Source organism: Mastacembelus armatus, chromosome 3 (assembly GCF_900324485.2).
Source record: "Mastacembelus armatus chromosome 3, fMasArm1.2, whole genome shotgun sequence".
NCBI lineage: Eukaryota > Metazoa > Chordata > Actinopteri > Synbranchiformes > Mastacembelidae > Mastacembelus > Mastacembelus armatus.
In genome coordinates, this window is record NC_046635.1 from 8,306,125 (window position 1) to 8,322,208 (window position 16,084).

Sequence of the window (16,084 nt, forward strand, 5' to 3'; positions counted from 1 at the left end):
CAGCGACAGCCCAGATAAGGAGGGAAAGTACTGTTTAATCAAACATCGGAGGGAATGGGGGAAGAGCACAGGGAGCCTGGGCTGGGTTTCATCAGCTATTCCTAAATCCTCCACTGAGTTTGAGATTAAAGTGTCTCTTATTAAGAACTGGATTCTACCTTTAAATGTTAAGGGATGTCTTAGATATAAATCATCTGCCTTGAAAAATCAGTAGCACCTTTCAGTCAGAATCAATTGGCTATGTAAACAGGAAGCGACTACAGCATCATGAACTGTACCATGAGTGCTAAATATAATGTTTTTAGAGAGTCCCAAGAGATATATTGAAATTAACTGCCAGTCCTTTATAAATGTACTTATGGCTTTGTTTTATTTACTGTATATGTCCTGTATGCACGCATCAATAGGTATATGTGTTTAAGATTTTATATATACTATGGAGTTTTTTAAGTATATTTCATATCAGTTCTTTTTTAATTTTCATCCTGAACACGTCAGATATTAGCAAGCTAAAGTGTGTTTGCAGCCTATTTTAATTCATTGATGCATTCATCTCCACTTAGTAAACAGGCAGAATATTCTAGTTCTACTTTCTCCGTCTCCTTTCTTGTTCTTCAGTTTCTTTCATCTTAGATTTCTCTTCATTTTCCATCTTTAATTCTCCTGCTATTCTCTCTCAGTCACTTCATTTTGACATCTGTAACTCCTTCTTTTCCATATCCATCCATCTTTTTCCATGGCCTTTTCAGGAGGTGGGGTATTTATCATCTTTATACCTGGAGGTTTGAGTGCCGTGCATTGGTCTGATAGATGGGCTAGCCACTGATGTGCAACCACCTCAGGAGACACAAACCAGACAGCTATTTAGTAGCTGAACAAGACACATTGCTTTTCTTTTATTGTTTTCAAACTGCAAGGATGTGTGTGGGTGGGGAAGAGAGAGGTTTAAGAGGAGGAGGAAGGAAAGACAGAAAGAAAGGGGGGGGATGGGGAAACAGATGCTCCTTGGCTGTCCAAGAAAATGCAGTAACTGTGCACAAGATGGGCCATTATCCATCTACACTGTATCACTATGTTGTTGACAAATCAATGGCTCTGACAGTGATGACTCTGTGTTACAGCAAACATAAAGCACTCAGACAGTCTCCCTGCCTGCTGTGGAGACTGCAGCAAGGGAGCACTCGGGGCAAGGGTACTCATAGCCAGGAGGGGTGTGTGAGAGTGTGTGCAGTTGTGTGTGTTTGTGTCATTGTGGGACTGAGCAAGTTTTCATTGCTCACATTTGTGTTTTCTGTGCTTGTCTGCGATTGTGGGTGTGAAAATTTAACATAGGTGCACTGGATTTTCTCCTGAAAGCTTTATGGCATTGATTACATTTTGAATGACACACATAAATTCTCTATGATCATGTACATTATTATATATTATATTAACATTAATTAGAAAACCCTCTTAGCCTGATCCAGATATTTTGAAGCACTGAGGGCAGCACAGCACTTTAATTCTTTAACACAAATCACTCTTTCCACAAGCAGCCTGCAGAGGCTTTAATGTGAGACTTGACCTGCTCCCAGTTAAAGCTGTTCTGCATTAATATCCTGCAGACCAAAAATCTTCAAACAGGTTTTAACTCAGCTCAATAAGGAACCAAAGCCGAAACCTGTAGCTGAATGTGCTACAGAACAATAATCTATTCACACAGGCACACATGTACATTACATGGGATTTGTAGTTAACATGGAACATGCATGCTGAGACACAGTCGGTGCGCTCTGGTGGGCACATATAGAGATATCATCTTTGTGTGCAAACATGGAGTCAGAGATGGGGAATGGTGGGATGTAATGAATTAGTCCTAGACTTATGTTGTGAGTGCTGGATGAGGGGAGGGGTTGTCAAAGTTTGATTGACAGGTGGTCTGAAAGCCCCCTGTGGCGAGTGCTGGGGCAATTCACTGGTGCAGGAGCTCTGTTACCCATACAGATATATAAACACCTGACTGCTATCTTTGGCATATGAGCCTCTTGTCGCTCAGGACACATGAACCCAGTGGTTTCTTACCTGGAGTAAAAATAAAAAGATGAGATAATTACACAGAGAAGAGGTGATTCAGTGTTTCTGGCGTATTCTTTTGTTTTTAATGGACAGTTTACATTGATGAACAGAGAAATGTGTTTTTCACCTTTTGTCCCTGTTCACATGTTTAAAGACTTCATAGAAACAACATTGGTTGCTGTCACAGTAAGATGAAAAAACAGCTATAAATAAAATGCAGAGTACAAATAAATGTAGTGTAAGGTGGAGTTAAGTGGAATCTTTATGGTGTTTAAAATATTGAAAACCACATTTGAGTTACGGAGCTTGGCAGTTCTACAAATAGAGCAAGGAGACATATCATTTCTGGCTGCCATCTTTATTTGGATTTGGAAAGAGAGGCAAAACTTTTTTCATTGAGCAGATGGGATAGTTTTTCATCCAGATGGTTGGAAGAGTCTGAGGATTTTTTTATATATATAACAGAGGTAAATGTTGATTACCAGCCATATGGGTTTTCCAAAGATTGAAAATCAGATGCTTTAGCTTTGTGACTTGAATGAAGATATACATCATAAAACTGAGGTTTAAACTAGGCTAAACAACATTTGTGAATTAACATGGATGCTGTTAGGGGAAAGACATACTTCAGATGAAATTTTTAAACCATAAACATTTAATTTTGGTGACCACCAGACAGTGAAATGCTCCTCCTTCCAGCACAAGGAGGTCGGCGCTCAGGGTCAGATGTAGAACAGCATCACTGCCGGATACAGATCCTCTGAAGGACAGTCTCTACACCACACTCTAGTCCAAATTAACAAGACTACTGCGAAGAGAAAGAGGCAAGGAGACAAAATCATGCTAGAAGTAAAAGCCCGGTGAGTGTAACTCTCAGCTCATCTTAGCACCGCCTCTGATGTTGCCCATACACAGGGACAGAGAGAGGAGAGCGGCAGATAGGACAGGGGGAGCTGAAGGGGTTATTGTGAACAACATCAGTGGCACACAGGCAAGAAGACAAGTGTCAACTGCGACAGAAAAAAGACGGAGGCTGCCCATGTGCCTATGTCTCCTCCACCCGACCCCCCTCCACATCCCCAACCTCCCTCCACTGCAGACAAGCATATGTGGGCTGACAACATGACATTGCCAGTGAAGACAGGGAGGGACAGAGAGAGAGAGAGAGAAAGGAGGGAGGGAGGACCAGGAGCCCCGGTAGTCCTGACATCCCCGACTCTGACAGCTGATGGAGGCAGATTAGGCTCATAGATATACACAACTGTCAACCACCTCGCACCCTATACTCATCCCTACCCCTCTCTTCTATTCTGCCTCCCTCCCCCACTCAAAAAAGCCATGCATATGCCTTCCTCCACTCTTTTCCACTCCTCAATTGCTCATCTTCTCTCCAGCCATCCATTTGATTCTCCTCCTGGTCATGCAAAGAGCAGCACCAACTCCCAAATTCCTCCCTTTGTGCCTCTTAGTGTATGTATACAAAAAAAATACACAGACAGCAACACACATTGTTCCAGAGAAAGCAAGTGTTACAGGCTCAGCGCTGAGGGGATGATGCTGAATGGGTGGGTTTGCATTACACAGAGCTTTGTGAATTTGCACTGATGCAGTGTTTATGGTTTTGCATAGCCAGCAATGACCCAGCTGTATTGATAGCCAAGGTCTCGCGAACAATCAACGTGCAAGTCAGAAACAACAATGCCCAGACCTGTAACTGAGAGCAAGTTCACGCTGGCCGTCTGCCTGTTACTGTACACAGATATCCATTACCATAATGTCTGTAATCCCTGTGACTCAGGTGCCCTCACATAGCCCAGATGCCTCCTGTAGGGTTAGTGTGACCTATGAGCACACTTAACTGATGCATTATCCATATATGTACACATAAGTTCACTTTGCACGGACTTTTTAAGAAATTTTTTGCAAATAATAGATTACATTTTTCTGGTTGCTTACTTTTTGAAAAACAGGGAAAAAGAGACAAGTGAGTGCATGTGCTGTTTGCTTATTTCTGTGTAAGAAAGAGAAAGCTGACATTTTACTCTCTGACAGATAAGAGGTAGAGAGGAGACAAAGCAGGCTGTGTATGTGTGTTGCCTGCGTGTGTGTTCAGTGAGGCAGACATCCACCCTGGGACAGTATGTCATCGATTGTGCTGCAGGAAGAGGCCTATTATCTCCAGCCATGGTTCAAGCGAGGGAGTCAAGTGTGTCATATGTGTTGGCTCTAATTGGCAACCCACCTCAGTGGAGGCTGACTGGGGCGAAGGCAGAGCTGCAGTAACCCAACCACCTCCCGCTCTCCCACAATCACCTCCCTTCACTGTTGCCTTTGGAAATGTTACATCGTGCCGTCGGCGGGGCTTTTGCATCATTGTTGTTTTTTTCAACACTGAAAAAAAATTCTAGATTTGCAAATGAAACAGCATACAAGTCAGAGACAGCAAACAAAGTGATGAGCTGACCTCAATAGAAACTGTCATAGTATGTTGTGTTTTCCTATGTGTACTGGGTATAGTGGTAAATGTTGCCTGGCTTTGTGTCTGTGATAGTGTTACTTTAATTAGCAGACTACACTTTACTGTCTGAAGGTTGTATTGTGTGTCATTGTGTTTTTCTCTTCAGTATTTTTCTCTTCATCCTCAGGGTCATTATTTGTTCTATTCTTCAGACAGATCTCTTATTAGACAAACCCTCAAGTCTCAAGTTTTTTCTCTGCCTCTCCCCTCCGCTTCAGCTGGTTGCTTACGTGGTCTAACACTGCCCCCTGCAGGGACAGATCATCAGCAACCTTTGCTGCAATTAATAAAAATATTAAATATAAATACTTCTATCCATCCATCCATCCATTTTCTATACTCGCTTATTCCTTAACCAGGGTCACGGGGATCTGCTGGAGCCTGTAAATACTTCCATCAAAACAAAATATGGCATGGCTTTAATGAGCCAGAGTAATCTTTAGTTTTATCAGTAGGAGTATTAAAAAGACACAAAAACATGTGCATATTGAAGTCAAACAGTCTAAATGACAAACTCATTTAAAGAAATGTAGTATCTCATTTAAAATGTCTTATTCAGTCTCTCATCTCATATAATGGGATAGATATGACCTTTTTCATTCCTTATTTTGTTTAATTGATTAGTTAAATTTCACATAAATGATTAACATTAGCTTAAGATAACATTAGCTTAAGATAACATTAGCTTAATGTAATAAGCATGTTGTATTAGCTGTCTTAAAAAAGCAGTGGGGGGGGGGGGGGGTTTCAAGGTTATACTGAACCAAATTAAAAGACTGTCTGTTAGAGGAGAATTTTTTCTCGGAGGGCAACAAAACCTTATTTTATGTTTCACAAAGTGAAACAATATTAATATTTATAATAGTGTATTTGACAGCTGATAAAAATAATAATCAATGACAGATTCTCCAATGGTTCTCCACTGAATTGTCATTGGCATCAGTGATATAGTGGAAAAATAGTATAGGTTTCCTGTACCTCCCTCCAATATTCATTATTAATAGTGTTACTGTCTGCCTGGTGAGCCAGACCACCAGCAGTTTCGATTCCCTATTTCCTGATCAGTGGGGCTCCAAGGCACTTTTGTGTTCAGAAGAATATTGTGTAGTGTCCTGACTACAACTTAAAGAGCACCACAAGGCTTCTTCGCTATTATCGCCTCAGTGGGGCCCTGCACGTACACGCTTCTGAAGTCCATGATCTCATTTCATTGCATCACGCTGCCTCTGATTTTGTTCAGTAGATCAAAGTTGACAGGATGTTGCAGTGCTCAAGTGCTGCTTCTGGATGTCATCTTAGTTTCTGTATAAATTATCTTGTATATTTCTGATGTTCATGTGTTGCTTGTAATATCCTGAATCTTCCCCGCTCCAGGAACCAGACTTGTTTTTTGTGTTAAAATGCAATTATATCCCCCAAACTTACTGAACTTATTCTGCCAAGGAGAAAATTATTGGATCCTCTAGATGTGTCAGTTTCTTTGAACTGTGAGCTGACATGGCAAATGTCTGGCACTAGCTTAATTTGTAATAGGTTAATGGGCTTTCTTTCTAGATGATCCGTAAACCTATCAGGCATATCAACCAAAACAGCTAGTGGCAGAGAACACTGTAGCAATCAGAAAGGATACAAAACGCTAAAAACAATCACCTGAGCTTTCTAAAGGATGTTTTTAAAACTATGCTCATCAGTATTTTTAGAGAATTTAATTGCAGAAGAAATATTTTTTAGAATGTAATGTATGCATTTTATTTTTAAATACAGTAAGTCACTCCCAAGTTGGGGATTTAAAAATATAGTTTCCATTAAATGTACACATTTTTATTAAGTTAAGTTATGTTGTGTAGAACTTATATTTATTTGTATGTATTTATATACTTATATAGCTTAACAAAAGATAAAAATTTTGCTTGTGATTGTAATCACCTGAACTGTCTATGTGGTGTGAGCTGTGATTTCTGCCAACAGTGGGCAGCACAGCACTGTCTTTGAATCTCTAGGAATTTATTTTAGCAAACTTTGAATCAGTTGAAGTTTTATAGTCTGGCATCAGCGTTTTGAAGTTGGTCATGTTTATAAGAAACACACCAGAACCCCTTTTACACAAAACACTGATGTAGATTACTTGCTTGACAGTATCCTTGCAGCACCACATGAAATGTCTGCATGCATCTGGTATGACAGCCTGTTGTTGAGGAAGTGTGTGTGTGTGTGTGTGTGTGTGCGGGGGGGGTGGTGGTGATGGAAGAGGAACATCAGGGTGGTTCCTGCCAACTGCCTCTGCCTGAAATGACAGAGACAGGTGCTGTAAAGTCACCCTTTTATACCAGAACTCACACACAGACACACACCCACACACACACATTCACGAACACACTGACACATGGAAGCATGTAGGCACCCACTCAGCATGCCCAGCCAGCCTGCCAACACATTCAATTATTTGACTGCTCCACTTTCTAGCATGAGAGTTTCTCAACAGTATCTCCATCTCAGGTGTAACTGTATGTTTAACACTCACAAAGTATCATCTGTGTAAATTTATTTATAACAGTGGTATTCAATGTCTAAGTTAGTCTTTAGGCTTGGAAGAAGTTAGGTGCCTGGTTTGCAGACAGTCACTCTTGACTGGAGAGAAGCTAATGTGGTTCAAAGTTGTTTACTTTCTAAAGATCCATTTCAACCTCTGACCTGTGAGCAGACTTGGTGAGAGGGTGTTGATGAGTGTTAAAAGTAAGATGGAGGAAATCTGGAGTCAATTCTCTCTTCGTCTAACCGTCCCTTAATGCCCATAATGGCAAACACATCTTTCCTGTTGGTTGTTTCTCCCCTGAGAACACCTAACCAACAAATGAAACTAACCTTCTCCACGACAGAAGAAGAAGCGAGCTCTAAATCCCCTTAAGACAGAAACATTGTACTGCAGAGAGGAGCCTGTATAATAATACAAATATTTTTATTTCTATTATTCTCTTATAGTGTGGCAGCAACAAATGTCAAAAACACTATATACATAAACTGACTGACACACTGTCGAGCGTGCTCAGGGAACTGTTTTTTTTTTTCTGTCCTAGATTAGGCCTGAGATTGACATCATTAGCATTTTTTTTACATAAACTAAAAATAGTCCGTAATTGTTGAAAAGTCTTTGTCGAGAAGGCAATTAAATTTCCATCTGAAGTGATGTGCAGTTTGGACACATTTGTGGAGTATTTTTCTGTAAGGCTGAAGCAATTAGTCAATTAGGTGATTCAGTCATTTCTATGTCTGGAAGAAAAATCTTTTTTTTTTTTTTTGCATTTTCTCTGTTTTTAGCTTCTGGTTGTTGTTTTTGTTTTTTTCTTGTTTTATTTTATGTAATTGTCTTTTGAAAATCTAAAGGATTTGGGTTGTATTTCAGACAAAACAAGACATTTAAAGATATCACACTGATCCTGAGATAATCAACATAGTGATAATATAAATAATCTTTAGTAGTTGTAGTAATGTTATTTTAGTAGAGTGCCTCCTATGAACAAATTACTGGAGTTGCATCTGAATTAACACTGCACACCATTCCCAGTATCATCATAGCTCCTTCAGTTTGACACTCCTTCCATTACACTTCAAGAAGCCAAATTAGTGCAATTTTTCATAAAGGCTTTTTAAAAGCAACTTGATTTTCCAGAAGTAATTCGGTATTTCCTTTTTTTATAAGTCCATGTTCCAGTTTTTAAATCTCCCCTTCCTTAGTGTGTCTATTGTTTGGAAAAGTTCAGAGGACTTACTGACTTTCAGCTGGTTGGAGACACTGTTTCTGTCTACACCATTAACAGCTGCCCTGCTTTTCTTTTCATCTCTCGCTCTCCCATCAGTCCCTGAGTGACAGCACATGTGTTGGGGTACATGGGAGGGCTGTTGCTGTAATTCTAACCTCTTCGCCCACTACTGTGAGACATACTCCTGCTATGGACAGGGTGGAGCTGGGGGAGGAAAGGAGGGAGAGAGAGAGGGACTCTGAGAGAAAGAGGACAGACAGACAGAAAGAAAGAAAGAAAGAAAGAAGCAGCTTTCAGGTTGGAGAGTTTGGCCTTTTCACCCAGTAGAGCCACCCAGGAGCCCACCTCTTAGTGGAGGAGCCTCAGACCTTTCAGTCATCAGTCTGTCTGACATAGTTTCTGAGGATGGCGGCACAGATCCTTATGGTTTGGGTGCTGGGTGCTCTGCTTTGTCAGGTAGGAAAAGCCCTTGTCTCTTCATAGCTGATGGTGACTAAACTGAAAACATTAGATTTATGTATTTTAGCCCTGAAGTACTTTTGTTTTTTTCTGCGTACATTCTAACGAGCAAACTCAGTGGATGAAAGTTGTCTGCAGTGTGTGAGGGTAGTTTTGTGGATATTATCTCCAGTTCATGATTAAGTTTACCTAATGACCTTATTACTGCACTTGGAGTATAGGTGCCTGAGCAGTTGAGCTAGTGGGTTGTCACATCTGTCTCCATGCTCTGAAAATGTCACTAGCAACTGAACCTGTATGAATTGCATAGGCTCCTGTAAAGGTACAGCACTGAGGTGTACAGTCTGACACTGTTCTCCTTTCTGATCCTTCTCTATGGCTCTAGATTCAGCATATGCTCAGTGTTTAGCTCATCGCTTTCCACTTCCTGACCCCAGTGGTCTTAGTTTGAGAATGACCTTTAGGTGCCCTGCTCCTCGAATATACAGTTTCTCTTTTCACCTGAGTGATCAAATCAGTCAACCAAACATCAGCTCGTTTTCATCAATACTGCATTGGACTGGCTCTGCAGTCAGCGGCTGATCTAAACATTTCATCCTAGTTGGAAAGAGGATGATGAAATGTTTTAAGGAGGACGAGGCTCCAGATGTATACGGAGGACTCAGGGCATCATTAGTAGCCCCTGTCATCAGATGCCATTATGAGATCTAAAATGGATAACAATGTAAACTGACATATTACCAAGAGCACTTCCAGCCGCCATCTGTCTTTCTCTCTGTTTGGAGTAGTAATGCAGCCCAGGTTGTCCCATTTCTGAGGGAGGTCTTTCTGTGCTGTGCTGCATGATTTATTGTAAATGTTGCCAGAAGTGGCTGCGGAAATTAATTATTATGATTTTCCCAATCAGTGAAGTGCCTCTGACCATGCCAATTATTTTAATGTTTCTGTAAATTTTGAGTGTGGTTTAAACTCTTTACGGTTCATTTTCAGAATCCATGGCTCAATGGATTGTGGAGAAACCCAGTTTGAGAGCTAAGCCCCACACACAAATGACCTTTCCGTGAAATTCTATGACCTCAATGATCTTTTTTTTTTGTTACCTTCAATATAAATATAAATAAATAATCCTATGAAGGATTTGAAAGAGCTGTGAACCCTAAAGCATGACCTTTGAGCCTTGTACCCAGCGTTACTGCAGATATCGGAGAGTACTTAAGTTCTGTGTAGTGAGCCTGATACAAGGTTACCGTGCACCTTCAAATGCCAGAGGGATTACAAGCCCAAGAGGGGTGAGAACCCAATAACTAAAAGTGTCTATTTCTGTCTGTTTACTGTTGTAATTTTAATTTAAATGGAGACATATGAAATACTAACCCACTGGAGGCTTCAAAGGTGCCTCTGAAAAGATTAAAGTGTCTGCTTCACATTGATGAGCAGCTTTAGTGGAGTCCAATAGCAATACAACATCACAACAACAAATACAACAGGCCACATCATTCTGCACATTGGCACTTTACCAGTTAATCATTAAATACACTCTCCAGCGAATAATGAAATAGTGTGTTAAGCTTCGTAATACTGATCACCACGGAAGAAGTGGATTTTATAAAGTTTATTTTATGTATTTATTTTATATAGTTTGAGACATTTTAATTAAGGTTTGTCATTTGCTTCCATTCTCCACTAAGAAACAAGAAAACGTTTCACTTTTAAAGACTATAGTGGCTGACGCTCCAGTGTTTATCTGCTGCTTATTGTCTGGAAACACACCATTGCCATTTTGAACAAGTTCACAAATAGTTTGGGCACAGCTTCTATTCTGTTACATTCTTCAGTAACACAAATAGAAAATTGTCATGAATTGTCCTAAAGGTATCACAGAATTGAATTGATAGGCTTTTTTCTCTGCCACCTTGTAGCTTTTAAGTTGTGCTTCAGTTGTGTTCTTTTCATTTTCAGTATGCTTGTGTTGTTTTGAACTGGACAATGTTCAGGCCTGTGGGTGTCAGTTGCCCCAGCTGTTCCCAGATGCATATGCAATGCCATTTGTCCTGCTCTTTAATCCCCCTTGCGGAAGGAGGAGTGGGCAGTTTCTGGACCATGAAATCGGGCACAAATCAAGAGTGTGTAGCAGCAGCCAGCTGGTGCTGAGGTCTCACTCATCGGAAACAATCAGTCAAAGGGTTTAAGGCCTGAATCACAGGTCCTGCTGGGTGTGGATTGTTTTACAGTGACTAGAGTTTCAGAGCCAGCAAGAGGTAGAGAGAGAGAGAGCTTCCAGATCATCAAAACTAGCCAACTGAACATTCAAGCCAGTTTCCTTCCTTTCCCTTTTTTGACCTCATTATTTTTTACTCAGATATAAAGGTAAAATGGTGAAAGTTGCTGTTTTAATGGGTCACGCAAAAGAATAAGTAATTTTATGATATAATTTGTGCCATATTCTATATCCCCAGTGAATAAGTTAATTACCAAAAAAAGGTAGAGCTGACAAGGAGGGAAATTGCATTTGCATTTGCATTTTTACTTGTTTCAATTACCATCTTAAACTCAAGTCCTCCGGAAAGCTTCTTCCTTTTGTTGAAAAATTTGATTATTCTGTCTACACCAGTAGGTCTAAGAGACCAGTTGGCTTCTTTACTGGAAAAACAACAACAGGGACAGCTTGTTGGGTCATTGTATCATGAAGATTTGGCACTATTAAAAAATTTATATTATTTATTAACTTTAATGTAAACTACTTCTTCAGCTGTCAGATAACATTCAGTAATTCCATATTTAGGCTTAGTTTAATGTTCTAACCTTGCTCAGCATTCCTGAAGATCAGGCATCTGTTCTCAGGGGACACACACACACTTGTAGTGGCAACATAAATAGTGCCCATGCCCATGCCCGGCAGTCATGACTTAGCAAAGTGTAGGGGCGTGGGATCTGACTAGTTGAATACCTATGTTTGAGAAATGGTAACATAAGTGACCAGGGGGACACCTGTGTGACCTCTAGCCCTGTGGTTGCAGGGACTGTCAGCCATGCTGCAGACATCACTCCTTGGCTGCCTAGTCTTTTCTTGAGTTATTTGCACAATTGTTGCATTCACAGAAGCTGACAGAACTTTAGTACAGACATGAACAGACAGATACAGGACAGTGAACTCTCTCAGGAGCCTGCTTTGACAAATAAATTCTAATGTAAGTGGTGTTATTTGCAAGATGGCATTTTAAAATGTACCACTTACTGAAAATGTCTCCATTAAACTGACAAACTGGTGTAATTACTTTAAGCTTGTAAGAACAATCCAAGTATCACTTAATATTAATGGTTTGGGCTTTTGCGTTGCTGTATTAAAATGAACTATATCTAGGCATGCTGGGAACAACAACTATAAGGGCTCATTGATAAGAGGTAATGCATTTTTTCAGTAGCAATAATTGGAAAATGGTTAGTTTCAATAGCTTTGTGAATAAATGTCCAAAATTTAATGCTTGTGCAAAATTTTATAATTTTACAGTTTTCAACACATGGTGAGCATGAGTGTGTGTGACTGTGTCATGCATGGATTACTGAATAGGCCTGGTGGGCAGAGGTTCAGGAGCCCAAAGGGTCCGGGGAACTCTTAGACCAGAGAACCATGAAGATGATGTTGGTTGTTCTGTAGGCCCATTGTGTGTTTGTTTTACACAGTTTTACACAATATTGCATGCATGCTTTTATAGGTTCTTATTATTTCAAGTTATTAGTAAATCATCAACTGAAAACTTACTGATCATGAGATTTGTCGTCATATCGTCTCATAAAGATAGGATACTGTAGATTGAAAATCTAAGTACAGTGAGAAATACTTATTTTATTTTAAGTGTTTGAAATTAATTTAAAAAAATGCTAATAGCAATGTGGCCATACACTTTTGTTTACTGGAAGTCAGCATCAGGGAAGTCAGTTTAAATTTTTTTGAATTCTAACACTCCTCTTGCAACAGAGTGCTTAATGTTTCTTTCTGTGAGTGCATAGCATCCCCCAAACAAGCTGTCCATACTTCTGTGAGGACCCAAGGTGAAAAGGCCAAGCTGTAAAAGTATCTGGGAAAAGCGTCTAAAACAGTTAGTCCGGGTGTGGTGTCATCACTCAGCCTGTCAGAAAAGGCATTCATTGGACTAATTGGTAACATGACACTTCAGTTTTCCTACATCTTAGTCTGGTAAAACCATTATAACGGTGGCAGATACTTGGCGAAGCCACTCTCCAAAACACAGGAAAGGACAAGAGTGAAAAGCACGAAATGTTTGTTATGTGGAAATAGTAAGCAGTGTTTAATTGACCAAATGTTTTTTTGGATTGTTTCTGTGTAATTTGTATATTGATCAGTTGTATGGTCTTATAGATCCCCATTGATACTAAATACACAATATCACTTTTTTTTTTCACTTTTTTATTTTATTAAAATAATTTTTAATTAAATACAATTTGACATTAATGCAAATCATTCAGTATTAACCAACCTTTCAAATTATTTATGATTATTTATTTATTTATTTATTAACCAATGCAATCATGAAGCATCAGCTGGTCAGTCACTCCACAGCCTTGACAGTTTAGACTCGGTGGATGGATTGAGATAAACTTTTGTACAGACATTTATAATCCAGAGAATAAATGATAATGAATCTCTGACTTTTTTCATGTGCCACCAGCAGGATGACATTTTTGGTTTTTAATGATTTGTATTGTCATGAATTTTAGTAAAAAAAAATGTGTCCTACAAATTTGGTGATCTACTGGCTTTTCTTGTGGGAGCAAACCTGTTAAATATCTTACTAAATACAAGGTGGAAATCATGAGCTGTTTCACCAGAAAACTTAGAAAGTGCTATATTTGGAAATACAACTGTGAGGCAGCTGTCATTGATTTTAAGGCTAAGTAACAACACAGAGCATGTGCTATGCCATTATGTTTGAGGGCTCATGTATGCAGAAGTCTTAAATAAGGGAGTAGATAGCTATCAGGATCAATTTGTGTTGGTGGAATGTGAATGTAAACATCCCTGTGAGTGTGTAGATGACGATGGCTGCGAAAAGATAAAAGGGTGGGGGTTGAAAATATATAAGTCCAAGATTAGCCTGCACTCTGACTCGGCCTGCAGATGCCAGCCATGGTTGCCATTCCTTCCTAGGCAGTCCAGCAGGGTGCCAAAGGATCAGTATATCAGCTCACCCACCCCAGAAACAGAGCAGGCCAGATCACAGGCCATTCACAAAATATTGACAGATTTATCCACCAGTCCATTATTTAGCCACGGGAATGTGCCTTTGAGCTGTTAAACACATGGGAAAGTAATGCTGAGTCCAGCGAATTCCCACAGAGAAGGAAGTTACTTATGGAAATGTGTACATGCTTGTGCATGTGCATGTTTTGTTGATGCAGATGCATGTATGTCACTCTGTGTGTGCATGCGTGAGAAAGCATGTATATGAGTGTGTCTGTGGAATTGCTACAGCAGAGCAGATCCGTAAGGTGACCTCAAACTCCCAGTCAGGTGCAGAGCTGAGCATAAAGGGGAATTTGTGAGTGCGAGTGGGAATGTGGGTGGGAAAGCTCAGGATCTAAATCCATAGTCAACAGCTGCTGTGGGAGCGTGTTCTTCACATGTATGTTGTGTGTGGGTGTTGGTGTATTTAGGTGAACATGATGTGGTGAGAGAGGGCTTGAGAAATGAGCATGAGTGTTTGTGTTTCCTCATCCTGAGATGAATTTGCACCAAGATCAAAGGGAACTGACAAAGACACGAGTGAGTGAAACCTGAAGCTCTGGCTCGGCATCACATCTGACCTGTACAATCCCATGGATTCCACATTACAGACAGCATCAGTGCTAAAGCTAGCACAGAGCCATTTCATCAGTCCATTGAGAATGTTATAGCACTAGGGAGATGGTTTTCAGTGTTTTAAACAGCTGCACATATCAATAATGACATAATTTGAATTTTCCATGAAGGAAAATTACTGGAATCCAAAAACTACACTTCAGGGAATCTGACCTACTGACACAGAGGAATGAGATGTCTGTTTATATCTAATTAACTGCATTTCCCTGTGACTAATTTGTGAGTTTGACACTGTGATTGTTTCCTTCAGATGTGGAGCTCTGCAGAATGTCATCCCAGTGAGGAAGAGCTGCATCCACAGACCCTGTACCCTTGGAGAAATCAAGGCAAAGGAGTGGTCAGGGTGAAGAGGGACTGGATCATCCCTCCAATCAGAGTGCTGGAGAACAGCAAGCAGGTCCCTGAAGACCTTGTCCAGGTAGAAATGTCAATTTACATTGTTTCATGTGATAGTTTTATCAGAGGATAACTGCTGTGTTATTTCTGGTATATACTGTATGCTGCTTAAAGCATAGGTTTGCATAGGTTTTTTCATCTGTAAGGTGGCCATAGATAGCATAAACACGTTTGCCGTAATCATTCCTAATATTTATAACAGGCAGTAAAAAGTCTGTTTCAAATTTGCTTTCTATGTAAGTGATTTAAGTTTGACAGCTTTTTCTTTTAATACAAAAATCCTCCGCTGCAGCTCCAGAGGGAAACACGGACCCCTTTGCTGTTCTGTTCTCACATGGCTCAGATACAATTTACACTGAAGACAGGGGTCGATTTAATGCTCAGATAACTGAGGCTAAAGCTACATGTCCCAGGCAAATCATCAGCCTAAATCTAAGCTTTGATAGGTAATCATTTATGTAATGTATTGTTTTGGATTAACAAATAAGACGATATAATAAAAGTAATAATGCTTAAAATACTGTGAAAGACTGCAGTGTACTTATATATGTCCTAACTGCTGACTCCAGTTAAGCACAATGCTATGCAACCATGCACTATTGATTACAATACAATTACAAAACAGAGCAGTGTTTAATCCCTCTCATGCACCTTCAAAAAAGTCAATGGGAACATTAATGTCCCTTCGACACAAAAATGTGATTGGGTGCATCAGAGGGTAAGACCAAAAGTAAAAACGAGTTGAATTTGAGTAAAAATGTAAACACTGTGTCACAGATGACCAGTATAAATCCTACTGTACAAGGAGAAAGACTGAGCCACAGGCAACTGTTCTGTGGAAGCAATATGTCAAGTAAAGTGAATAGAAGAATGCAGAAAATATAGGCTCCTTGCTATTATTAGTAGAGAATCTTGTTTCCTGACATAAGTCAAAGGCCTCTCTGAACACTTGTCTCAAGGTCCCTAACTATCAACATATTCACATCTGGTGTTACAGTATATGGTGTATAATCCTCCTCC

At 39.9% G+C, this 16,084-nt stretch overlaps 1 protein-coding gene across 3 annotated transcripts in view; it reads left to right on the forward strand.

The window, feature by feature from the left end:
* cdh15 (cadherin 15, type 1, M-cadherin (myotubule)) overlaps nucleotides 1–16,084 on the forward strand; it is a 28,960-nt gene that overhangs the window by 5,623 nt on the left and 7,253 nt on the right. For 2 of the 3 annotated variants that reach the window (XM_026319991.1, XM_026319992.1), the window contains one exon: nucleotides 14,919–15,086. In XM_026319991.1, the coding sequence (XP_026175776.1) occupies nucleotides 14,919–15,086 (168 nt within the window). Of the gene's footprint in view, nucleotides 1–8,550; nucleotides 8,788–14,918; nucleotides 15,087–16,084 lie in introns of those variants that run through there. The other variant, XM_026319990.2, reaches the window with a different exon arrangement.